This window comes from Astyanax mexicanus, chromosome 21 (genome assembly GCF_023375975.1).
Source record: "Astyanax mexicanus isolate ESR-SI-001 chromosome 21, AstMex3_surface, whole genome shotgun sequence".
Taxonomy (NCBI): Eukaryota; Metazoa; Chordata; class Actinopteri; order Characiformes; family Acestrorhamphidae; genus Astyanax; species Astyanax mexicanus.
Window position 1 is genome coordinate 35,342,541 of NC_064428.1, and position 26,464 is coordinate 35,369,004.

General features: G+C 39.1%; 2 protein-coding genes across 11 annotated transcripts; both read left to right on the top strand.

Moving 5' to 3' along the window:
* Positions 1 to 2,013: 2,013 nt before the first annotated feature.
* Positions 2,014 to 8,024, top strand: LOC103034798 (cytadherence high molecular weight protein 3). Of its 10 annotated transcripts, none has more exons than XM_049469210.1 (6): positions 2,014 to 2,148; positions 4,872 to 5,410; positions 5,477 to 5,536; positions 5,597 to 5,777; positions 7,361 to 7,496; positions 7,603 to 8,024. In XM_049469210.1, exons 1-6 carry the CDS (start codon positions 2,142 to 2,144, stop codon positions 7,703 to 7,705), a joined length of 1,026 nt encoding a protein of 341 aa, XP_049325167.1. In that variant the 5' UTR covers positions 2,014 to 2,141; the 3' UTR covers positions 7,706 to 8,024. The 10 variants fall into 10 exon arrangements, with proteins under 10 accessions (XP_049325167.1, XP_049325168.1, XP_049325162.1 ...); XM_049469211.1 differs by having other exon boundaries at positions 5,660 to 5,777; XM_049469205.1 differs by having other exon boundaries at positions 4,872 to 5,536.
* A 3,405-nt stretch (positions 8,025 to 11,429) lies between these two features.
* On the top strand, positions 11,430 to 25,763 carry LOC103021528 (paternally-expressed gene 3 protein). The gene is made up of 6 exons (XM_007229512.4): positions 11,430 to 11,527; positions 15,970 to 16,021; positions 17,474 to 17,533; positions 17,940 to 18,052; positions 20,457 to 21,407; positions 23,833 to 25,763. The coding sequence occupies exons 4-6, from the start codon at positions 17,941 to 17,943 to the stop codon at positions 23,847 to 23,849; spliced, it is 1,080 nt and encodes a 359-aa protein (XP_007229574.3). The 5' UTR covers positions 11,430 to 11,527; positions 15,970 to 16,021; positions 17,474 to 17,533; position 17,940; the 3' UTR covers positions 23,850 to 25,763.
* Positions 25,764 to 26,464: the final 701 nt, after the last annotated feature.

A 26,464-nucleotide genomic window follows, 5' to 3' on the forward strand; every position in this document is an offset into this window, starting at 1 on the left:
CTTTACTTTGCTAAAATTCTACTCAAGTAAAGTAAAAGTACCCATTTAAAAATCTACTCGAGTAAAAGTAAAAAAGTACTAAATTTAAAATGTACTTTGAGTAAAAGTTACATAGTTACTTTTAATTATTTTATGTAAAAAACTAAAAACAAATAATAAATTAAATAGTTTTTAATGAACTATTGTTCCACATAATATCTTAAATCTTTCAGGCAGTTTTTGTTCAGACCACCCCATAAAACATTTTTAGTAGCATAGGTTTCTATGATCCATTTTTTTTTCTTTACTGTTAAAAAGTTATGATCATATAGGTGACTATAAGCTGTATTTTTATATTTTTACAGTTCATTATTTTTTTAAACTTGCCATTGCTGTGATTTAACTGATATTTACATGTTTTTTTTTTGTTTTTTTTTTTATTTAAGCAGATTGTTTAATGATAAAAGGCCTCATGCTTTCTCAGGTTTGATGTGGAAGTTTTGAAAGCTGACAGCTCTGTCTGGCCGCGGCACATTTTGTATAGCATGAGGACGTTACTGCCTCGTTATTCCACACGCGAGCATCCGTGCACCGGCGCATCCATTTTTAATTCAGACAATCGGTTTTTTTCCAGCATTTTATTTTTTACTTAGTAATGGGTAGTTTTCCAATGTAGTGAAGTAAATTACTTGTGTCAAAATGTATTTGAGTAAAAGTAAAATTACCTATTTTAAAAAACTACTTTAAAAATTACAAATTACACATAAAATTTACTCAATTACAGTAACTTGAGTAAATGTAGTTCATTACTTTCCACCTCTGGTAATAACAGGCAGGACTGTAGCAGCTACTCTCTGTGCTCTTTGATTGACAACATCAGATATATTTATGCAGTTTTAGCCATGACCACTAGTGCATTAACCTCCACATAAAAACACTATACAGACACTAACTCCCTCTACTGTTCTGAAAAAGCTTTACACTGGATACAACACTGCTGTAGATACAGCTCTGGAAAAAATGAAGAGAGTAATTCAGTTTCTGAATCAGTTTCTCTGATTTTGCTATTTACAGGTTTATGTTTGAGTAAAATGAACATTGTTGTTTTATTCTATAAACTACAGACAACATTTCTCCCAAATTCCAAATAGAATATTGTCATTTAGAGCATTTATTTGCATATGTATTTATACAGCTCTGGATAAAAGTAAGAGACCGTTTACAAAATGATGAGTTTCTTTGATTTTACCAAATTATAAACCTCTGGAATATAATCAAGAGGAAGATGGATGATCACAAGCCATCAAACCACCAAACTGAACTGCCTGAAGGAGTGACATAAAGTTATCCAAAAGCAGTGTGTAAGACTGGTGGAGGAGAACATGATGCCAAGATGCATGAAAACTGTGATTAAAAACCAGGGTTATTCCACCAAATATTGATTTCTGAACTCTTAAAACTTTATGAATATGAACTTGTTTTCTTTGCATTATTTGAGATTATCTGAAAGTTCTGCTTCTTTTTTCTTATTTCAGTCATTTCTTATTTTCTGTAAATAAATGCTCTAAATAACTAAAATATTTTTAATTTGGGAGAAATGTTGTCTGTAGTTTATAGAATAAAACAATAATGTTCATTTTACTCAAACATAAACCTATAAATAGCACAATCAGAGAAACTGATTCAGAAACGGAAGTTCTCTTATAATTTTTTACAGAGCTGTATATATTTTCTATTAAAACAACTTTTAATTTAAATCATATTGCTTAAAAATACATTTTATACAAAATGTATAGAGAAAGTATTTTTAATTATTATTAAGTATTTTAAATTGAAAATGTACTTTTAGTATTCTTTACTTAATTTAAACATACTTTAATGCTCTTAAGTATACTTCCTTTTTTACAAGGGACATCATAATCAGAACAGGACTCATTAGTAAAAATATTAAAATAGTATGTTTCTGAACATAATCGTTCCTTTGCTCTACTGTCCCTCCCTCCCGCTCTCTCTCTCTCTCTCTCTCTCTCTCTCTCTGTTTCTCACGTTCTTTCACTTTGTGAAAGTTTCTATGAGGTGCGAATGCGGCTGTTTCCTGTAGGGTGTTTTAAACTGAATGAATTTACAATCCCGATCTCCTCGAACCTCCAACAAACACAGAGATGGCAGGTGAGTAAAATTTAATTTTAAGCTTTTATTGCGCTGTGGCACTAATTAATTACTGTGTGTGTGTGTGTGTGTGTGTGTAAAAAAAAACATTGACATTAAAAATACTTTTTTTTTAAAACAGCAACTTAAATGTTAACTTTAATCTTAATGTTCAATACAATTTGATAGAATTTGGTGTAAAATTAATTTTAAGTAGTTTTAGAGTTATCCTATTTGCTCATTCATCATGAAATTCTGAAATATATATATATATATATATATATATATATATATTCTATATGAATAGAATGTACAGTATAAGATTGTAAGAATACCTACAGTATAGTATATTAAAATGTATATGAATCTTTCAGGAGAGCACTAGAAATGCTTCAACAGTTCACCTGAAATACATCTACTAATTTACTCTTAATTCGTGTCTTAATTTGTATCTACTGTAATTATTATTAATTATTATTAACAACTTTTGTGCATGCCACATATTGTTTAATACAATTATTATTATATTTCTCAGAACAAAACGGCAAAAATTGTAAAGCAGTAACGTAGTAAAAGAAGTAAAATGCAGTAAAATGTATTAAAATGTATTAAAATGTCATCTTTATAGAGGACCTGAGCTAATTTACATTCAGAACATACAAAACACACAACATTTAACCAGGGGTGCCTATACTTTTGCACGTGACTTTACACACACTTCCCCTCCTCACTCATACACTAAAATATGTACAGAAATATTCAGTCATTCATCACTCTGACCTAAATGCCACCAGACCCGTCAGGACAGTACAGATATACAGATATACAGATACAGCGAGACTGTTCAATCTGTCTGTCTCTCTCTCACACAAACACACACATTCCTAGAAGAGTGAGACAGAGTGAGATAAAGGGTGCTATCTTACACCCTGCACAAGGTGCACAGTGATGCTCATTCCCAAAAGAGTCTATTTTCACACGTTTCACCTGCATCGTTTAAATAGCTTCTGAATATATCCACACTAATGAGTTGGATGGTCTGGAAATGAGGTGTTTTTAGGGCTGCAACTAATGATTATTTTGGTAGTTGACTAATCTGATGACTATTTTTTCGATTAGTCGATTAGTCAACGATCATTTCTGCCATGTACTCCATCTCTAAAAACGATAGAAACTGATGAACATGAGATTTAAAAGGTATTTAAATGTGTAGATGTTATTTAAACATGGAAATTAACGATTAGTCGACAATGAAGTTTGTAGTCGACAAATTTGAATAATCGACATTGTCGATTATAATGACTAATCATTGCAGCCGTAGGTGTGTTCAGGTACATTTCTGGAGTATTGCAATGGAAAACACAGGTGCTCCACTGACTGAATACAACCTAGACAACAATTAATATACTTTTTTTTCCTCCCAAATGTACCCAACCCACTCATTAGAACTCCCCCTATCACTAGTGATACCCCAACACCAGGAGAGTTAAGACTAGCACATGCTTCCTCCGATACATGTGAAGTAGCATCACAGCGCTAACACTCGAAGGAAAGCGCAGCGACTCGGTTCTGATACATCAGCTCACAGACGCAGCCTCGTGCTGATCCACATCACCCTAGGAGTGATGAGGGGAAAGAGCTCCATCTACTGTACCTAACCAGAGAGAGCAAGACCAGTTGTGCTCTCTCGTAGCTTCAGCAGCAGATGGCAAGCTGCTTAACCAGGATTTGAACCAGCAATCTCTCGATCATAGTGGCAGCTCTTTAGTCCACTGGGCCACTTGGAGCCCCACAAACCCAGCTTTTACGTTACCAATAAACAGAATAAAGAATAAAATAACATTGCTGTTCCCGTGAATGAGCTGCTCACTACCTTCACAGCGTGAACAATCAGATCACTTTCCTGTGCTGAGAATTTCAGCACTGCGCCACACTGACATACTGATTGGTTTATTTCACATTAAGCCCAAAATTAACCACACCCATGGTTAATTAAGAGATTTATATTGAGCCGTGCAATGTGTACTTTTCCCGTCGTTATGATAGCAAAGACACACTCACAATCAGCAAATCAAGCTGCACGGTGCACGGTTGACCGCTTGTCTATAGATTGCTAAAACAGGGCCCACAAATCTATCTCTAGAAAACTCATTCTTACCATTCTACCATAGCAACCTCCAAAGAGTTACCAAACCAACCTAATAGCAACCACCTGATAGCTGCTTAAGCAACTGATTGGGATACCACAGCAGCCATCTAAAAGCCAGGCAGTAGCACCATAGAAGCCACCAAAGGAATACAGCACCAACCACATAGCAACCACCGGATAACTGCATAAGCAACTGCTTGGGATAACACAGCAACCATCTAAAAACCAGGCAGTAGCACCATAGCAACTGCCAAAGGAATTCCACACTAACCACGTAGTAACCACCTGATAACTGCAAAGCAACAGCAAAGCAAAAAAACAGGTAGCAACAACATAGCAACCACCAAAGGAATACCACACCAACAACATAGTAACCACCTGATACCAGGAGTACCGTAGCAACACCAAAGCAACCACTTTGGATACCGTAGCAACCATTTAGAAACCCTAGAGGAATGTAAATTTGGTGAACACTAAAGAAAATGAAAATATTACATTAAATAGTGGACTATTCATAAGGCACCATGTTTCTTCATATGATTTCTCTTGTGTTGTGTTGTGTTGTCTCATTTTGTCTTGTCTTGTTCTGTCACAGAGATAGTCATGTCTCCAGTAATCCAGCCTTACCTCCAACCGGGGATGACCATAGTCCAGCCAGATGCCATGTCTCCAACAATCCAGCCTGAGTATCAGCAGGTGATGACTGTAGTCCAGCCAGATGCCATGTCTCCCACAATCCAGCCTCAGTATCAGCAAGGGATGACCATAGTCCAGCCAGATGCCATGTCTCCAACAATAATCCAGCCTCAGTATCAGCAAGGGATGACCATAGTCCAGCCAGATGCCATGTCTCCAACAATAATCCAGCCTCAGTATCAGCAAGGGATGACCATAGTCCAGCCAGATGCCATGTCTCCAACAATCCAGCCTCAGTATCAGCAAGGAATGACCATAGTCCAGCCAGAAGCCATGTCTCCAACAATAATGCAGCAGCCTCAGCCTCAGCAGGTGATGACCGTGGTCCCTCCAGAAGCCATGTCTCCAACAATAATCCAGCAGCCTCAGCCTCAGCAGGTGATGACCGTGGTCCCTCCAGAAGCCATGTCTCCAACAATAATCCAGCAGCCTCAGCAGGTGATGACCATGGTCCCTCCAGACGCCATGTCTCCAACAATAATCCAGCAGCCTCAGCCTCAGCAGGTGATGACCGTGGTCCCTCCAGAAGCCATGTCTCCAACAATAATCCAGCAGCCTCAGCAGGTGATGACCATGGTCCCTCCAGACGCCATGTCTCCAACAATAATCCAGCAGCCTCAGCAGGTGATGACCGTGGTCCCTCCAGATGCCATGTCTCCAACAATAGTCCAGCCTCAGCCTCAGCAGGTGATGACCGTGGTCCCTCCAGACGCCATGTCTCCAACAATAATCCAGCCTGAGCCTCAGCAGGTGATGACTGTGGTCTCTCCAGTCCAGGCCATAGTCCCACAAACTCAAGCAGTGGGTGAGTGTTCAGCATGTCTATTTTTATTAAATTTCAGAAAGACCTAACCATTACAGATCCTCTCTTGATTTAGGGCATGTCAGTGTGTTTTTGCTATCGTAACGACAGGAAAAGTACACCTTGCATGTTTCAAAACATGCAAAAGACATGTACTAATTCTCTTATTTAAAGCCGATGTCCGTAAGTTTTGCGATTTGGGGGATTTAGGGCCCTCTCTGGTGAGAATAGGTAATTGATCCGAGCATGTGGAAGAATCCTTTTAAACTCAGCGGGCATGGTGCAGTCTCCTTTCTGAGTGCATGAATCTGATTCCAGGTTATGTTCAGCCAGAGAAAGAGTAAGTGCTTAGTCAGAAACTTCACTTCAACTACACACTATGAGTAAATGAGCCCTTCTGAAGTCTCCATTGCTCCGCCAACTGCTGTGCATTCATAGCGCAGAAAACGAGTCAAAGAGTCGATAAGCGGCGACAGTGTACAGTTGTAGCGCAGAAAACAAGCCAAAGAGTTGAATAGTGGGGAGAGTGCACAGTTGTAGCGCAGAAAACGAGCCAAAGAGTTGATAAGCGGCGATATTGTACAGTTGTAGTGCAGAAAACGAGCCTAAGAGTTGAAAAGTGGGGAGAGTGCAGAGTTGTAGCGCAGAAAACAAGCCAAAGAGTTGATAATGGGAGACAGTGTACAGTTGTAGCGCAGAAAATAAGCCAAAGAGTTGATAAGGGGAGACAGTGTACAGTTGTAGCGCAGAAAACGAGCCTAAGAGTTGAAAAGTGGGGAGAGTGCACAGTTTTAGCGCAGAAAACAAGCCAAAGAGTTGATAAGTGGAAAGAGTGTGCGGTTGTAGCGAAGAAAACAAGCCAAAAAAATGTAAAAGAGTGTGCATTTGTAGTACGTAAAGACGTGTGAAGTGGCCAGAAGTAGAACTCCTGCAAAAAGTGACCCGACACCCCAGTTTTTAGAATGAATATATTAGGCTTAGCAGGGATGGTGGTTCCAGCTCACTGTTACCATTAAACACTATATTTTATCCATATTCTTCTTTACTAAGAAATGCTTCTGTTTTCAGCTTAGAAACAAAACTAAGCTGGTTTATTTCAGGTTTTGGACGTAGCATGAAATAAACCAATCAGAGTGCCACTTGACATTCCCTTTAAGAGTCAGGTGAGCTCTGACTTTGGCAGATTGCTATTTTAATGGTGCAGCTACTTGGACTTTCAACTTACCAGCTCGTTCACGCTGTGAAGGAGCTCCAGCAACTCATTTATGGAAACTGCTGCGTGTTCCTGTGTGCGTAACAAACAAAGATATATGTGTGTTAAAAGATGACATCTGTTTTGGTAGTGTTCTGTCAGTGGAGCACTGGTGTTTTGCGATGCTAAGATAGCAATACGCCAAAAAATGTATCTGAACACACCACATTTACGGACCTCATTTCTAGATGTATTTAGAAGCACTGTTGCTATTTAAATGATGCAGGTGGAAGGTGTGAAAATAGACTGTTGGCGAGGGTGTAAGATAGCAATGAGCACTGCAACGCAGTGCATAATGTGTATAATGTTTTTGTGTGTGTGTGTGTGTTGGCAGTGACTCAACCTAATCTGAGAGATATACCAGCGAAGTTCACGTGTTCTTACTGCCTTGTGGACATCATCACGGTGACGCGGTACATGGCTGACCCCACGGTGAACTGCGGCCTGTTCGGGAGCAGCTGTACATTTAAGTAAGATCAGTCACACACACACACACACACATCATATAACACTCATATCAGCCCACACACAATCAGGTTCACTAATAATCACACTTCCTCTGTTGTGTCTGGGCAGCGTCTGGCCGTGGTGTCTGGTCCCGTGCAGGTCCTGTACAGATGTGGAGCACAAATGTCCAAACTGCCACAACGTCATCTACGTCTTCAAGCGGCAGTCGTGACGCAATGCATCATGGGAACTTCAGGAGACTTTCACTACTGTGAAAATGTTGAAATTAAGATTTTGGGTGCTGTATCAAATCTCAGAGCACAGTAATAAATACTGTAGATACTGTAATTTCCGGGCTAAAAGACACTACTTTTTTTACATGCTTTGAATGCGGATAGTTGATTATTTTATACATTTTTTTTTACGATCTAACGAGCTTCATGCCGCACAAAACATTTAGTCACATAAGTGAGAATTTTGGAAATCTAAGCTAACTGTAAATAAACTAAAGTGCTTTACTCACCCAAATAAACAGTTTTTCAGGAGAGAAATGTGTGTAGATTATTATTATTTTTATTTTTTTTTTTGGTGTCCACCAGCAGCAAGAATTAGAATTAGGGGAGTTAGACATATTAACATTTACATATTAACTTATATTAACTGTTAAAAAATATAAACCTTGAAATCCTTTAATTTTCCCAAACATTGACAGTGCATTTTATAATCCAGTGCTCCTTATGTATAAATTCTACCAGTCAGGTATTAAGGAGCAGTAAAGTAACTGAAATGATTTACAGAGTATAAGGGATTATACTTATACTTATACCGTTGCTGGCTAGCATTCCTAATCAGAGCTGGCTACGCTGCTAACCATTACTGACTAGCGCTGCTTACCAGGGTTGACTAGCGCTGCTAACTAGGGCTGGATAGCATTGCTAACTGGGGCTGGCTAGCAATAATAACCAGGGTTGACTAGCGCTGCTAACCAGGGCTGGTTATGCTGCTAAACCCGGCAAGCTATCACTGAAAACCAGGGTTGTCTAGCACTGCTAACCAGGGCTGGCTAGCACTAATAATGAGGGCTGGCTAGCACTAATAATCAGGGCTGGCTAGCACTGCTAACCAGTGTTGATTAGCACTGCTAACCGGGATTGGATAGCACTGATAACTGGGGTTGACTAGCGCTGCTAACTGAAGCTGGCTATGCTGCTAAACCCGGCTAGCTATCACTGCAAACCAGGGTTGACTAGCACTGCTAACCGGGGCTGGATAGCACTAATAATGAGGGCTGGCTAGCACTGCTAACCAGGGTTGACTAGCGCTGCTAACCGGAGCGGGCTATGCTGCTAACCAGCGCTGGATAACGTTGATAACTGGGGCTGACTTGCTCTGCTAACCTAGGCTGACTATCACTGCAAACCCCCCTGTTTCTGTTCCTTGATGCTTTTCTCTTTGTTTTTGCCATTGCTTCCGACTCGTTTTGTATTTTTGACTACTCTCTTGCCTTGCCGTCTTTATTGTATTTGTTTAGACGTCTTTTTTGCCTTGCTCTGTTGGTGCTCCTGGTATGTTGTTGTATTTTGCTGCCCTTTTGATTTTAACCATGCCTGTCCAACGTACAGTAACTCATGTAAGTTTAATAAGTATGTTAATAAACTTTATGTTAAGTATCTGCATATGTCTACCTCACGTCTGACCCACGTGACATGGTCACTATGGTCAATATTAAGGTCTATAAAAATGATTGAGATGATCTTTTTGCAGCTCAAAAGTATGTGGACCTTTGGTCCCAGGTGCTGGATTTTATAAACCTTTGGCAAGAGGAATAATAAGAACAACTGAATTTATTAATGAACCCCTTAAAATGCCTTGTTCCCGTGTACAGGCTACAGGTGTAGGTGATACAAACCCTTTTTTTCTGCAGTAAAATAACTAATAATAATAATTTACATCCTGAAAATTTGAGGGTTTGAAATCTTCTACAGGACACTTGGAGTAGCTGCATGTTTTCTCTCTAATTCGCTTAATAATTGCAGATCAGTCACAGGAATCAACCTGTCAAATTCTGCAGGTTTTAAAATAGACTTAAAAACGAGTGAAACAATACGAAACTATAGGTTTGGAGGACATGAACTCTTTGATGTGTATTCAGGAAAATATTGATTGTAAAATGATGCTCAGAAAAGAGACAATTTTATGATTTTATTAATTATATTTTGATATATTAGCAGATTTAAATAAACATTGTTTTTATATTTTCTATGACACATACAATTACAATTATGCTTTTCAGTAATGTTCCTTACTAAACATGAAGCCTTTTTAACTAATGCTTGTTAACAATTGACAAAAATCCTGTCATGTTAAGGGGGTAACTAATGTGTTACATTAGATGTATTGCAATTTTACATTAAAATGATTAACACTCCAAATGTAACTGTTAATAAAACATTGTATTTACCAAAATGTACATTTTCATTTATACACAAGATTACTGTGACTTTTTGTGGCATATGTTTCTCATGAAAAACGCTGCCCCGGTAATACAAGAAGACGTAAGAAGATGAGGAATGAAGATAGCGTCCGGAGCGTTACATTGTGTCCTTTACGCTCTGTTATCTTCTTTATCTACTCATTCCTTTAGAGCCTTTTGATCTTATGTTGAAACATCCTGTAGTACTGGTTTGAAGCCAAGGCTGTTGCTAGGCTGTTGCTATGCGGTTGCAATAGTACTCCTGGTGATGCTTATGACATTTGTTGCTGTTTACTATGATGTAAATTAGGCTACGTTCACATTACAAACCAAATTGCTCAAATCCGATTTTTTGGCTCTTCACCGTTCACATTCATAAATGTAAGTGATCTGTATCTGCACCTGTATCTTTCACATTACCAGGCTGAAGTCACTCAAATCAGATTTTTGGCTATGTGTGTGTGAACGTGCCAAATCAGATTTTTTTCTAATCAGATTTGAGTCACTTTCATATGTGGTCCTAAATTATATACGTATCCGATCCATGGTCATGCGATATGAATGTGAATGGTCAAATCTGAATTCATGTGTCTTTTTGCTTTTACGCATAAGCATCAGCATTAGCATTAGCGCTACGTGCTTCTTTCTCGTACCCACACATCTCTTCTTGGTGCAGCTGTGCAGCTATAGCTGCAAAAAAAACAGCAAAAGCAAACCGCCTGGCCTTTTTTCACCTCCTCAACCTGGGCATGAACTTCAGACAGCTGTTTAGAGATGCTGCACATATGAGCTGCAAACTCATCCATTTCCCTTTTTAAAACTACGAGTCTCTCAGCTGTTCACATTTTTTTTATTATTTGTTCACATTACAAACAGATACATATCAATTCCATTTGTGAATGTGAATCGTCAAGATTGTAACAGCCAAATCTGATCGGAGCAAAAAGTCAGATTTGAGCAATGTGGTTTGTAATGTGAACGTAAACAAAGTGAATTGGATTTGGCACGTTCACACAGCCGTATATATTGTCCTGAATGATCTTTTATTGATATGGTGCTAATATGTATATTTTTTATAATTTTTATTAAGTTTGTTTTCTAATCGCTGCCTTAGAGAGGACACTAAACTGCATTTCACTGTTTTAACATTGTTCTTAACTTTATTTTTTCAGCGAGAATAAAACTCTTCTATTCCATTAAAAAATCAGATCTGAGCTACACTGAGCAAAAAAAATCAGGTTTGAGTCAGTGATTGTTTACCGGTTGTTAACAATGGATACTAGGTGATGCTAGATGTTGCTTAGTGGTTGCTATGGTATCTAAGGTGGATGCTATGGTGTCCCTAACTGGTTACTAGGTGGTTGCTAAGTGATTGCTGTGGTATTCGCAGCACAGTGGTGGTGCACACTTGACGGCTCGTCTATAGATGGTTAAAAAATGGCACATCGAGTTTTGCTCCTGATAACAAACAACAACCAAACCTGTAGAGCAGCTCTTTGAGTTCTATCTGTCTGCAGTCCTTCATTCCTCTTTCAGTTTCTCTCACAGGAGAAGAACCAACACCACCTGCGCTCAACACAGGTACGGGACTGTGCCACTACTACTACATTATTAACTATAATCATTAAATTACCTTCATTTTTAATGTTGTAATACTAAACAAACAAGGGTAATCAGTTAAGAAAAAGTGGGTAAAAGTTAATGTTTTAAATTAAAAGTTCATGAGTTAACCCTTCTGTTATGTTTATTTGAAGGATGTGCATGTTTAATTATACAAAAAAATGTCTAAAACCAAATAATTCCTAACAAGCAGTGTAAATATTTAATTACTAACTCCATTAAAATGTATTATATCAGTATTTAGAGCTATGATGTTCCTTGCATCTAACAGGTAATGCTTCAATTAGGATAATTCACTCATTTTTCATAAAAAAAAATACATGCTTAAACATATTTTAATGTTTTACTACTTTGTTACTTTTGAAAGACCAACAAAAATACCAGCAAAACACAAAAGCTTTACATAACATCAAAACATAACATTGCAATTTTGTTTGAGTTTTTTCATTTTTGGAGGGGGGGGGGGTTGCAAAAATGTGAGATTAACCATTTTTAAATTATATGTTGATTACAATAATTAATGCAAACAGAAGAAGTTTCATACTGAAAAAAAACTATTTTTTCTAGATCTTTAAACTTGTAAACAGGTCAATTTGACCCGTAACATAACAGGAGGGTTAATGGTTATGCATTAACTGTTAAAATTAAATTGTTTAAGAAGTTAAGGGTAAATAGTTTTATGGCTAAATGTATGAATTAAGGATTGAAGATTAAAGGGTAAGCAATAAGAGTTGATGGCTAAGACTTAAAAGTTAAAGATTTAAAGGACTAAAGGTTTAAGAGTTAAGTATTGATGGTTGAGAATTCTGGGCTAATGGATAAGAGTTAGAGGTTAATGAATGAGCACAAAGGGTTAATGGTTAAAAGTTAAGGGTTAAGAGTTGTGGTTATGAGTTAGGGGTTAAATGTTAGGGGGGTTATTGATTACAAATTAGTGGTTAAGGGTTAAGAATAAGGGGTTAATTGTTTACAGTTAAGGGTTACGAGTAAGGGGTTAATGGTTAAGAGTTAGTGATTAATGGGTTAAGGGCTAAATGTCAGGGAGTTAAGTGTTATATGTTAGGGGTTAAGGGTTAAGAGTTATAGGTTAAAGGTTAAAAGTTAAGAGTTAGTGGTTATGGGTTAAGAGTTAGTAGTTTATGGTTAAGTGTAAAGAGTTAAGGGTTAGGAGTTAGTTGTTTAGGGTTGGGAATTAGGGGTTAAGTGTAAAAAAATTAAGGGTTAAAAGTTAGGGGTTAATGTTTAAGAATTAGTGGTTAAGGATTAAGTATTAGGGCTTAAGTGTAAAGAGTTAAGGGTTACGATTTAGGGGTTAAGGGTTAAAAGTTAGTGGTCTAGGGTTAAGAATTAGTGGTTTAGGGTTAAAAGTTAGGGGTTAAGGGTTAAAATTTTGTGGCTAAGAATTAAGTATTAGGGGTTAAGTGCAAAGAGTTAGGGATTAAGGGTTAAGAGTTAGTGGTTAGAGGTTAAGTGTTAGGGGTTAAATGTTAAGGGTTAAGAGTTAGTGGTTAAGGTTGGGGTGTTGGGGTTAATAGATAGGAGCTAATGTTTAAGTGTTAAGGGTTAGTGGTATAGTGTTAGGGGTTAATGTTTTGAGTTAGTGGTTAAGGGTTAGGGGCTAATAGTTAGGGTTTAGTGGTTTAGGGTTAAGTGTTAGGGGTTAATGGTTTGAGTTAGTGGTTAAGTGTTAGGGATTAGTACTTAAGTGTTAGGGATTAGTAGTTAAGTGTTAGGGGTTAGTGGTTTGGGGTTAAGTGTTAGGGGTTAGTAGTTAAGTGTTAGGGGTTAGTGGTTTGGGGTTAAGTGTTACGGGTTAACATTTCAAGTTAGTGGTTAAGTGTTAGGGGTTAATAGGTAAGTGTTAGGTATTAGTGGTTTGGGGTTCAGTGTTAGGGGTTAATAGTTAAATGTTAGGGGTTAGTGGTTTTTGGTTTTTAAGTGTTAAGGGGTTAATGGTTTGAGTTAATGGTTAAGTGTTTGGGGTTAATAGCAAAGTGTTAGGGGTTAGTGGTTTGGGGTTAAGTGTTACGGGTTAACATTTCGAGTTAGAGGTTAAGTGTTAGGGGTTAATAGGTAAGTGTTAGGTATTAGTGGTTTGGGGTTCAGTGTTAGGGGTTAATAGTTAAATGTTAGGGGTTAGTGGTTTTTGGTTTTTAAGTGTTAAGGGGTTAATGGTTTGAGTTAATGGTTAAGTGTTTGGGGTTAATAGTTAAGTGTTAGGGGTTAGTGGTTTGGGGTTAAGTGTTAGGGTTTAATAGTTAAGTGTTAGGGATTAATGATTTGGGGTTAAAGGTTAGGGGTTAATAGTTAAGTGTTAGGGGTTAGTGGTTCAGGGTTAAGTGTTAGTGGTTAATGTTTTGAGTTGGTGGTTAACTGTTAGGGGTTAATAGTTAAGTGTTAGGGGTTAGTGGCTTAGGGTTAAGTGCTAGGGGTTAATAGTTAAGTGTTAGGGGTTAGTGGTTTAGGGTTAAGTGGTAGGGGTTAATGGTTTGAGTTAGTAGTTAAGTGTTAGGGGTTATTGGTTTAGGGTTAAGTGTTAGGGGTTAATAGTTAAGTGTTAGGGGTTAGTGGTTTAGGGTTAAGTGTTAGGGGTTAATGGTTTGAGTTAGTAGTTAAGTGTTAGTGGTTTAGGGTTAAGTGGTAGGGGTTAATAGTTAAGTGTTAGGGGTTAGTGGTTTGAGTTAGTAATTAAGAGTTAGGGGTTAGTGGTTTAGGATTAAGTGGTAGGGGTTAATTGTTTGAGTGAGTAGTTAAGTGTTAGGGGTTAGTGGTTTAGGGTTAACTGTTAGGGGTTAATAATTAAGTGTTAGGGGTTAGTGGTTTAGGGTTAAGTGTTAGGGGTTAATGGTTTGAGTTAGTAGTTAAGTGTTAGGGGTTAGTGGTTTAGGGTTAAGTGGTAGGGGTTAATAGTTAAGTGTTAGGGGTTAGTGGTTTGAGTTAGTAATTAAGAGTTAGGGGTTAGTGGTTTAGGATTAAGTGGTAGGGGTTAATTGTTTGAGTGAGTAGTTAAGTGTTAGGGGTTAGTGGTTTAGGGTTAACTGTTAGGGGTTAATAATTAAGTGTTAGGGGTTAGTGGTTTAGGGTTAAGTGTTAGGGGTTAATGGTTTGAGTTAGTAGTTAAGTGTTAGGGGTTAGTGGTTTAGGGTTAAGTGGTAGGGGTTAATAGTTAAGTGTTAGGGGTTAGTGGTTTAGGGTTAAGTGTTAGGGGTTAATGGTTTGAGTTAGTAGTTAAGTGTTAGGGGTTAGTGGTTTAGGGTTAAGTGGTAGGGGTTAATAGTTAAGTGTTAGGGGTTAGTGGTTTAGTGTTAAGTGGTAGGGGTTAATGGTTTGAGTTAGTAGTTAAGTGTTAGGGGTTAGTGGTTTAGGGTTAAGTGTTAGGGGTTAATAGTTAAGTGTTAGGGGTTAGTGGTTTAGGGTTATTTGTTAGGGGTTGATAGTTAAGTGTTAGGGGTTAGTAGTTTAGGGTTAAGTGTTAGGGGTTAATAGTTAAGTGTTAGGGGTAAGTGGTTTAGGGTTATTTGTTAGGGGTTAATGGATAGAGGTAATTGGTTAAAGGGTTAAGAGAAAACCCCTTAAGAGGGTAAGGAAGCGTGAGCTCCATTACTTGTTCCTATTCGCCAGCTGTGTTAGCATTAAAGAAAATATCTGGCCAATCACAGCCCAGACTTCCTGCATCAGCTTATACTGGCCTCCAGAATCCCAGTACAGTACAACCAGTAAAAAACCAGCATCACACCACTGCTCAGGTCAAACTAAAGAGGGCAGTGTTAACTAAACCTGTAGCTTCAGAATCTGATTCAGCATGTACTGAACCAGATTCAGAGTCAAATATAAATCATTCAGTATCTGCTATTAATGATTCAGTATCTACTATTAAAGATTCAGTATCAACTACAAATGATTCAGTATCTGCTATTAATGATTCAGTATCTACTATTAAAGATTCAGTATCTACTATAAATGATTCATGATCTACTATTAATGATTCAGTATCGACTCTTAATTATTCAGTATCTACTTTTAAAGATTCAGTATCTACTATAAATAAATCATTATTTACTATGAATTATTCAGTATCTACTGCAAATGATTCAGTATCAACTGTAAATGATTCAGTATCAACTGTAAATGATTCATGATCTCATAAGAAATATTCAGTATCTACTATTAAAAATTTAGTATCTACTCTAAATAAATCATGATGTACTATGAATTATTCAGTATCTAATATAAATGTTTTAGTATCTAATTTAAATTATTCATGATCTACTATTAATGATTCAGTATCTACTTTAAATGAAACAGTATTTATTATTATTATTATTATTATTATTATTATTATTATTATTATTATTATTATTATTATTATTATTATTTATTACTACATTGTTTTTTACTTACAGGGAAATACATTATCTGGCACAGTCATCTTTGGTCCTCGACCTACAAACAGCGGTATGTATGTGCGTGTATGTGTGTGTGTGTGTGTGTGTGTGTGTGTGTATGTGTGTGTGTGTGTGTGTGTATGTGTGTGTGTGTGTGTGTGTGTGTGGCTAAAGAATTAGGTCACACATCCCTCAGCATTCGTTCACATCTTTGACATTCCAAAGAATTACGAGAAACACAGTGACGCCTCACCTGTTAGAGAATGAGGATGAAAGAGAGAGTGAATGTGTTTACAATATTCACCTTACAACAGAACTTTTTATTTTAACTTTGCTTAAACAGCAAGCATATTACATTTATTTTTTATTTCAGAAATCTACATCATTAATTAATTATTAGATCAATTTATTTTTGCATGCATATAATTTTTTGTGCAATTTCTGGGTCAAGTCTCATGAATATTTGTAGAATGTGTAAGACTAAAGCGTCTCATCGTAGAAAAGAGAATAAAGACTTTTAACGTCACTTTTAACAGGATATCCCTCTTCAGAGTTCATTATGTATGAGCACAGGAACACAGCACAGTGAACAGCTGTGACTACATGCAACAGCAAACAGTTGCAGACCACATTTAACCATTATATTTAAACTAATTGGGCTCGATTTTAGTGATATATAGGCAAATGATTTAAAGGTGGAAGCCATAAAAATCGTCTGCTGGTGGGGTGTAAGATAGCAATGGGTATTAGGATGCGCAATTGCGCACCCAAATTCAGCAAATTCTCCACATCTTCTGGTTTGAAAATAGACATAAAAACTAGACAAACTAGACGAAACAAAAAAATGGAGGAATTTAACTCTTTGATTTGTATTTTTAGGAAAGTACTGATTTTAAAATGAAGTTCAGGAAAGATTATATCTTTTTTTGCAATTTCTGAGTCAAGTCTCATAGACGAAAAGAGAATAAAGACTTTTAACGTCACTAACAGGACGTCCCTCTTCAGAGTTCATTATGTATTAGCACAGAAACACAGCACAGTGAACAGCTGTAGACAACATATTTAAACTAATTGGGCTCGACTTTAGTGATCTATAGGCGAACGATTTAAACAATGCAGGTGGAAGCTGTGAAAATCGACTGTTTGCAGGGTTTAAGATAGCAATGAGCATTAGACAGTTCTTTAATGAGATTGATTCCACAAAGAATCAAAAACTACTAATACGCTTGCTGAGAAAGGTTAATGAGGCATTTGTTTTTTTTGTAAATGTTAAGTAATTTTATTTGTGTTATATAGCAAAGAACATAATTGATTTGTTGACAAGTTAACAGATACAATACAGTCTATATATTTAAAAAATATATTTGAAATAATACTGTTGTATTAGCACTGTACTGAGAGAATTATCTTGTTTTCTACCCACTGAAAGAGAACCGGTTCTGGAATGCAGTCGGACATCATTCTGTATCTGTCTTTATCGGTTTATCAGAAACACACTGACATTTCCTGTCTTCACTTACAGCCCGAGACAAAACATTCAGAAGAGAAGAATTCAGCTCAGCTCTCACGCCTCTCAAATCAGGTACATTACTAGTTTCTTTCATTTCACACAGACCTAAAAAAGACCTCAGAAATCAGCCAATCAAACAGCAGAAAACTAAAAATCTGCTCACTGAAGTAAAGCATGGTGGCATCCCAGCTACAGTAATATTACAGTAATATTATGATTTAAGCATGTGTTACTGCTTAGATTGATAGATAATTTGTGAAAATATATATTAAAATATATTAAATGTTTGTAGAATGTGCTATTAAATATTTTTTGTTCCGTTGAAGTTTTTTGCTTTTTACAGTGTGTAATAAATAAAGTGTATTTGTGTTTTGAATCATGCAACAATCGTGCAACACTAATACTAAGCCTACCTGCATGTTATGTATTTACTCACTTTAGTATTTATTTAGTATTTATTCACTTTTTTCTCCTGCAGCATGCAGCCTCCAGCGTATTCCCTCGTGGACAATAGTAGTGCAGTGCTGATGCCTCCACCATACCCTGGCCCACCTGTGGCGTCAGGCGGCTATGTACAGGAAGTGATAACAGGTCTGTACAGCCGGAATATATCAAATAAATAATTAAGCTGTGATTGACTGTTTCCTTTAACAATTACATGTATTTAGTAGTAATTAGTAGTTTGCGTATAACTGCTGTGACGACTCCCCTGAGTATAGGGGCGTGGCCATTGTGGACACAAGGATTTGGCCAAAACGCCCTCCACAACACCCAAAAAAAGCAACATTATGTTAGCCCAGTGGGGCTCCAGTCTCTTTACTTTCAGTGTTCAGGGTCTGTTCTGCCTTCTTCTTCTTTTTCTACCTCTTCTTCTTCTTCTTCTTCTTCTTCTTCTTTTTCTACCTCTTCTTCTTCTTCTTCTTATTTTTCTACCTCTTCTTCTTCTTCTTCTTCTTTCATACACCATTAGATGGCCAACTTGGTGTCATGCAGCCACACCCTTGTCTCTGGGTCCAAGTCCAAAGTCCACAGTCAGTAAATATATGTTCGGCAGTCTGTTCAGGTTTGCCACACTCACACTTAGCTGGATTACTGACTGGGCCAGCACCCAGGGGCCCTTGAGGTCAGGGGGCCCCGGGAGGTCCCTGGCCCAAAACATTTTGTGATGCCTATCATCATTTATGATACAATATATTTTTATTTCCGAGGGCCCTCCATTTAATTGATCCTCTAAGGACTTTGACCACAGGGCCTCTTGGGGGCCCTTGCCATGTTTTTGGGCCCTAGCCATGTTTTTGCACCTCGTTGTGGCACTGCTCTGACTTTGACTTCTGGCTATTAGGGGTCGTAAGAAAGAGGGGGGCATATTTTTAGAGGACCCTGGTTATGAGAGCCCCTACCAGGGGGCCCTAGAAAAGAGCAGGGCATACCATCAGAGGGCCCTTGATCACAAGGGCCCCTGCCCCTTGACTTCCAAAGAAGACTTCATGACTTTCTAGGGACCTATAAAATTGGCAGGCAAGCTACCATATTTCATAACAGATGTTTTGTTGCAAATATGCGATTCAGGACATTTATTTAATGTTCCTGAATTTGTATTGTTTAAAAATTATTATGATTAACTTCTCTTAAGTGCAGAGACAGCACAATTTTGATTTGGTGGGGGTGTGGGGTTCCTGGGCAACTCTTTGCCCAGGGGCCCAGACTATCCTTAATCCGTCCTTGCACTCGCATGCTGCACTATTGGTCAAGCCCCACTTCTTTAAGGATGACTTGAAGTGGTCGACCCCAGTGCGTAGACGGTTCAGTGAGGTCCATAGGTGACGTGGCAGGTCTTCTCCTTTTACACCACTACCTGGTCCCTGATGAATTGTTGGATGCAGGAAGGCCCAGCTGTCTCCCACATCTGCTTTCAGGATGCTGCTTGCCAAGCATCCCTGGACAGATCTGCCTCAGCCTTCCTCCGACCATCACTGTCTCTCTCGAGTAAAGGCTGAGGCTGGGTTTTTATGCCGGTCCCAGCTGACTGCTCAATCAGTCCAAATGCAGACCAGCTGGGACAAGCCAGGGCTGCGAGTCACAGTGTAGGATGGACCCATGGCTCCTCCGCCTTAGAATGTTACATCCCCTCCCCTATTTATAAGCTTCCAGCCACCAGGGTTGAAGGTGAGGCGTTTTCTGGTGACTTGGGTGAATGAAGAGCGGCGGAGTGAGGAGGGCAGGGTATTCAGTTAAGTTATTTTGGCCTCCTCTCTAAGGAGGGAGCCAGGCAAAAGTCCAGGCACCTCCCCCTATCCACTAGTGGTTGCGGGTCCTGAATGGAAGGTGGGGAGAGAACCCATTGCTGGAGACCAGGCTGGAGGGCTTGATGTCACTGACATCAAATAGGTTGCCGAGCCCATCCTCCTTGTACAAGAAGATGCAGCAGCAGCCATCTGGTGGGGGTGTAGGTACACTCTGCCTCTTGGTGCCTTGACTGGAGGCACCCCTTCACCAGCCAAACTTGGGGCAGGGGAATCACTGCCGCTGCAGGTGCTCCTCGCTTGCCACATTTCTTTCTCTTCCTTTCTTTCCTTTCTTATCTGGCTTCCTGATGGATAACTCTTCTTATGAAGTTTCATATTTTGCCGGCTGCAGGAATCACTAACCTGTCTGGCTACTGTAAGCAACTAGTGGGAAGGGCACCCTTGAGGGGGATGTACAACACAGTTGCTGTACTTTACTGTGTTGACCATCACAGAGCTTAGGGGCACAGTTTGCTGTTACATTCAATTCATAACCAGACATTCTCTTACGTCCCTAGGTCAGCTTGGCACCCTAGGAAAGGGATTTGGAATTGGTTTGCTTGCTTTGTTGCAGTGGGTCTGTGTGTAATTGCACTTAGCATGTAGAAGAGTACTTATAAAATGTGTGTTGTGGTGTACCCTTTAAATATTTTACTTGATATATATTTAACATATATTTGAGTGTCTTTATGTTATCTTCCCAAACACAGAGAAAAAGGAAGTTATATTCCAGCCTGGGGCCCAGACTACCATGATCCAACAACCGGCCCAACAGGGGGTCAGTGTAGTCCAGCCCGGGGTCCAGACTACCATGATCCAACAACCGGTCCAACAAGGACTCACTGTAGTCCAGCCTGGGGCCCAGACCACCATGATCCAACAACCGGCCCAACAGGGGGTCACTGTAGTCCAGCCTGGGGCCCAGACTACCATGATCCAACAAACGGCCCAACAGGGGGTCACTGTAGTCCAGCCTGGGGCCCAGACTACGATGATCCAACAACCGGCCCAACAGGGGGTCACTGTAGTCCAGCCTGGGGCTCAGACTACATACATCCAACAACCGGCCCAACAAGGGGTCACTGTAGTTCAGCCTGGGGCCCAAACTACCATGATACAACAACCGGCCCAACAAGGGGTCACTGTAGTTCAGCCTGGGGCCCAAACTACCATGATACAACAACCGGCCCAACAAGAGGTCACTGTAGTCCAGCCTGGGGCCCAGACTACATACATCCAACAACCGGCCCAACAGGGGGTCACTGTAGTCCAGCCTGGGGCCCAGACTACATACATCCAACAACCGGCCCAACAAGGGGTCACTGTAGTCCAGCCTGCGGCTCAGACTACATACGTCCAACAACCAGCCCAACAAGGGGTCACTGTAGTCCAGTCGGCAGCCCAGCCTGCATTGGTCCAACAAATGTCCAAACTAGCGGTCAGTGTTACCCAGCCTGCGCCCCAGACTACATACATCCAACAACAGGTCCAATCTCCAGGAGTGGTTTATCAGTCTGCACCTCAACCACAAATTGTGTACCAGCAGTCTCGGGTTCAATCCACTATAGTCCAGCCTGCAGCTACTGTAATCCAGCCCCAGTTTCTACCCACCGTGGTCCAGCAAGCAAGTGTGTACCAGGCCCCAGCAGCCTCCCAAGTGGGTAAGTGCTCATACACCGCATCACACTGAAGATCCAGTCCTAAAGATATTTACAAATTTGTTTAGCTCTCAGTAAAAAGAACAGGAAACAATTAAAATTTAAACTGTAGATTAGAGTTCCTAATGTTCCTCCTATGATAATTTTTTAGATCCATGCAGTTTTAGTATTTTCACACAGTTCCTGCAGATGGTGCGGTAGGGCAATTGGAGTCTTGATAGAGCATCAAATAGTATCCCACAGACTTTCAATCAGGGATAGGTCTGGAGATGTAGCTGGACATGGCATAGCATCTCTAGTGTCTTCAAGGCGACACTAAGACTTCTTGAGATGTTAGCAGCAGTGTGTGGATGAGCATTGTCCTGTTGGACCACCAGTGCAGAGTATGCAAAGTTCAGAAAAGGTTGAGCGACTGGTTGCAGGACCTCATTTACATAATGCTGGGCTACCAAGATTACATTCTCGGACAGCGTCTGGGCCTGTTTGATCACCTTTTTCATATCAGCCTTAGTCATTTGGGTGCCAAGTGGTCCAGCGGTCTAAAGCGCTGCCACTATGAGCGGGAGGTTACAGGTTCGAACCCCAGCTCATGCAGCTTTGCCAGCAGCTGCCGGCGCTCAGAGGAAGCAAAATTGGCCCTACTCCCTCGGGGTGGGTAGATGGCGCTCTCTTTCCACATCACTAAACAGTGTTGTCCGCAGCACAGGGCGTGTGTGAGCTGATGTACCGGAACCGAGCTGCTGCGCTTTCCTCCAAGCGTGCTGGCTACTCGGCAATGCTGCCTTAGTCACTTCAGACTGGCCCCTACATGAATTACTACCCTCGAATATCTTCTTTTCCCTAACAGCCTAAGGTTGCCACTAATGTCTGGTGCTCTGGCTCCCGGTAAACAAGTAACTGTTGTCACTGGTGCCCCTAAAGGAGTAGCTAATTTCACGTGTCGGACAACAGAGTTTCCTATCACCAGAGCACCTGGGGCAAACCTGTTTGACATGTGAACTGGGGGAGCATGGTGTTCAGGTGGGCTGGCTGTGGCCTTTGCAATAGCATTAGCCTTAGCCTTTCGACTATGCTGCCGAGACATTACCCATTCCCCCCGCTCTGAGGGCTCTAAGGCCGGAGTCGAGGGGGTACTAGCTCTCCCTGAGACACCAGGGACTGCTAACAGTGAATCCTGCTGTCTATCCTTTATTAAACCCCAGATGTGCAGTTCTAACTTATTCACCTTATCCACCAAGGTGCTAACAATCTCACACTTATTATAAATACCACTATTATTACCAGTATCGGTGGACACAGGGTCTAAGCTAAACATGCCACAGTCTACACAGGAGAAAACCTTAGCAGTAGCCATGGTAAAAAAGCACACCATGTTTCATTGAAGTTAGAAACTTGGGTCCAGGTGTATAATTATAATCACAACATGATCAGAAACACTAATTTACAACTCATTCAGCACACTATACCACATGCAAAATGTGTAAAATGGGATTCACACACTCACCAATCTATACACACTGCAAACAAAACACAGTCGATAATTATATCCACTTTATGTGGCAATGCACACCCGTCAACCAGTTCTGGACAGAAGTTGTCATCCTCCTATCTCAGGCCCTCACCACCCAAATCCACCCAACACCACCCAACACATCACTCTGCCTACTAGGAGACACATCAACAAAAACAATAGATTAATCTGTTAATTAATGTCGCTCGTCATCACCAAGAAAATCATCCTCAGTAACTGGAAAAAAAACATAACATTAACATCAATCACTGGAAAAATCTACTAACAAACTATCTCTCTCTAGACATGCAGAACCCACCAAAAACACAGATTCAAACCCAATTTGGACACATGTAATTTAAACATTACAGTAAATCACAATAATCCTAAACCGTAGCAAAATCATTAGTTAAAATTGCACATCATGATTCTGTTTTCTGTTTAACTATATATTGGTATATATGTATATATATATATATATATATATATATATATATATATATATATATATATATGTGTTTTTGTTCTTTTTTCTCTCCCCTTCTGCATCTCACTCCCTCCAACCCTGAACCCCCCAACTGTCTCCGAAGAGGGGGGGTGGTGGTGGGCCAAAAAAAAAAGAAATTTACACAAGCAAACTACAGCAGCAAACAGCTAATCCAGCAAACCTAAAGAAAAACGTCTATAAAAAGTAGACTGAGAGTGGATTTACGTCAAGAGTAAAGCAGAAGAATAAAATCTGAAGAGTAGAGCAAGCTAGCAGCAGCTCACCAGCAGACCAGAGTAGCAGAGTTGATATAGTATAGAACATTCCCTCAGATACCAGGTTTCTGATACAGTCTGATATGATATATGTTAAATATTTCTGATTCCAGAATGCAGGACTTACACTGCTGTGTCTCTCTTGTCTCTGTACAGTGTATCGCTATATGTGATCCCATTCCCATCCAGCTGGAGGACACCATCAGGAGAACCTGGAGGAACCCAAAGAACACGGAGAACTCCAGCCTGCGTCAATCAATAGTACAACATGATTTAGATACATATATTCTTCAAAATCTAGGGGATTTAAAGTTATCTTATGGAAAAAATATATATTGTATTTTAAAGGAAAATCAATTTTTGGGCTTTTACAAGAAGAAGAAATGTTAAATAGACGTGTATATTTGGTGACTGGATTTTTTTATACAGCTGCTTGCTTGATATAATGTTTAAAAAATGTTTAAAGTACGAAAGTCCGAAGATGCCATGAGTTGATAATATATAGATAAATATATATACACACTGCAAAAAATCCATTGGTAAATTAAGACAAATATGCAAATTAAGACAAGTATATGTATATTAGCCAAAAAAATCTGCCAATGGGATAAGCAAAATTTTCTTAGTAAGATTTCTTACAAAAAGCAATGGCAAAGTCTCAAAATGAGTAACACCTAAATCAAGCAAAAAAAGTCACTGTTTTTGGACACAAGAATCAGAATAACGTAATAAAGTAAGAATAATTAAGATAATTATCCCTAAAACAAGCAAAATAATCTAACACTTACAATGCTTAGGAAGACAAATGTGACGTGGGGATGAGACGGGAGGCGGATTTATAAGCGGGTAAGAACAATACTTTAATAAATAACAAATAAACAAATAAACAAACAGGGGAATAACGAATAAATATATATACATAAACAAACAGGGAAAACCAACACAGAGCTAAGCTAAACAGATAAGTGGCTAAACTAAACAGATAATAACAAAACAGGGCTAGGGATATATACAGAGTAAAAATAAGTGAAAAATATACCAAACAAAGAAATAACGTGACTAAGAAATATACCTGACAAATAACAGACTAGAAATAAACAATAGCGTGTAAATACAAGAACATAGAAAGAGCAATAACGTGACGTAGTAAACAATAGCAAACGTGGCGAGACAAACGACAGAGGAAGGTGCAAAGACCGACCGAGGACAAGGTGGCAGAGGAGGGCTATTTATAGTAACACCTGGGGAAGGGGCGGAGCTACAAATTAGACACACGTGACGGAAAATTACAGGAGAAACACAGGGGAACAGAGCGAGACCGTGACAACAAAACGTTTTATCAGAGAAGAAAATAAGATTTATTGCCTTAAATTTAGAAAATTTTACTTGCTAAGATTTAGTTTTTTGCAGTGTAGTGGTTTCTGGTTAAGAGTATGCTGCGCACGATTGGCTGCTGCCAATGTTGAATGGTGCTATATAAGTGTAACTGTATCTCGTAGTGAGTAGAGTAGAATGGATTTGGGACACAGCCCTTTGTAAGTTTGTCAGTTTGCATGCAGTTTAAGAACGCAGTGTCGATTAGTGAACATCCACAGATAATCTTAAATAATACGAGAAATCATGTTTTTGATTAAACGTAATTTAATAAAAACCTAAGGTTAGGCTTCATCATATGACCTCTATCACTGGTATCAGTGATTAATTGTGGTTTAAATAGTGCTTGTGATAATCAGCATAGTGAAATCTTGATTAAGAGCTATACGTATGTACAGTGTGAATGTGGAATGGTGGGTTAAGGAATGCAGACTGGGCAGAAACCAGTAAATCTGCTCTACACAAAAAGCTCATTGTACAACAATCACAAAAATGCCCTCAGTTCTGTTTTATCTTTATTACAATGTGCAGGCTAGGATTCATCTGCTCCAGATACACACTGTGCATCATCTTTTATCATATTTAAAGAGAAATAATAACTGATAAATAACTTTAAAAGGTCATTGTGAATTCTCCTGTACTGACTGTACTGTACCTGCGTTGTACACTGTCTTTGTGTTGTAATGACTCTGAATTAAAACACTTTAAATGCATGTTTGGATGTTTATTTATTTATTATTTATTTATGCATGTTTTGTGATCAAGTTTATATTTTTATAAGTCACAATATAGTTACCAAACGGTTACCAAAATATAATAATACAAAAACATACACTTCAGAAAGAACATACAAAATAAGAAAACCCTCCCCATTTCCTGCATATACAGTCTAGACCAGGGGTGTCCAAACTTTTTTTGTTGGGGGCCAGAAGGAGAAATATTTTTGAAGTCACGGGCCACAGAATCTGTAAAAAAACAAATAATGAAATATACCACTTTAAATAATACATTTTTCCTGATTATTTCATTTACACACCATTTTACTTGACTTACTATCTTTATGTTTGACAGTGTTGTGTAAACTAAGATTTTTCAAATTGATGTTTCATTTCATGATGTCTCTTAATATTAAACTCCTTAATTACGGCAACTTTTAGACTCTTTGCCCCGTTTTTCTGCGCTAGAAATGCGCACCCTCTCCGCTTTTAGACTCTTTGGCCCGTTTTTCTGCGCTAGAAATGCGCACTCTCTCCGCTTTTAGACTCTTTGGCCCGTTTTTCTGCGCTAGAAATGCGCTCCCTCTCCGCTTTTAGACTCTTTGGTCCGATTTTCTGTGCTAGAAATGCGCAATCTCTCCGCTTTTAGACTATTTGGCCCGTTTTTCTGCGCTAGAAATGCGCACTCTCTCCGCTTT

Excerpts from the sequence above, each read along its gene's own strand:
- LOC103034798 (XM_049469203.1), top strand. Across the intron at positions 5,778-7,360 it reads CCCACAAACTCAAGCAGTGG|TGACTCAACCTAATCTGAGA; the intron begins GTGAGTGTTCAG and ends GTGTGTTGGCAG. Across the intron at positions 7,497-7,602 it reads GGGAGCAGCTGTACATTTAA|CGTCTGGCCGTGGTGTCTGG; the intron begins GTAAGATCAGTC and ends GTGTCTGGGCAG.
- LOC103021528 (XM_007229512.4), top strand. The coding sequence starts at position 17,941 with ATGCAGCCTCCAGCGTATTCCCTCGTGGACAATAGTAGTGCAGTGCTG. Across the intron at positions 18,053-20,456 it reads TGTACAGGAAGTGATAACAG|AGAAAAAGGAAGTTATATTC; the intron begins GTCTGTACAGCC and ends TCCCAAACACAG.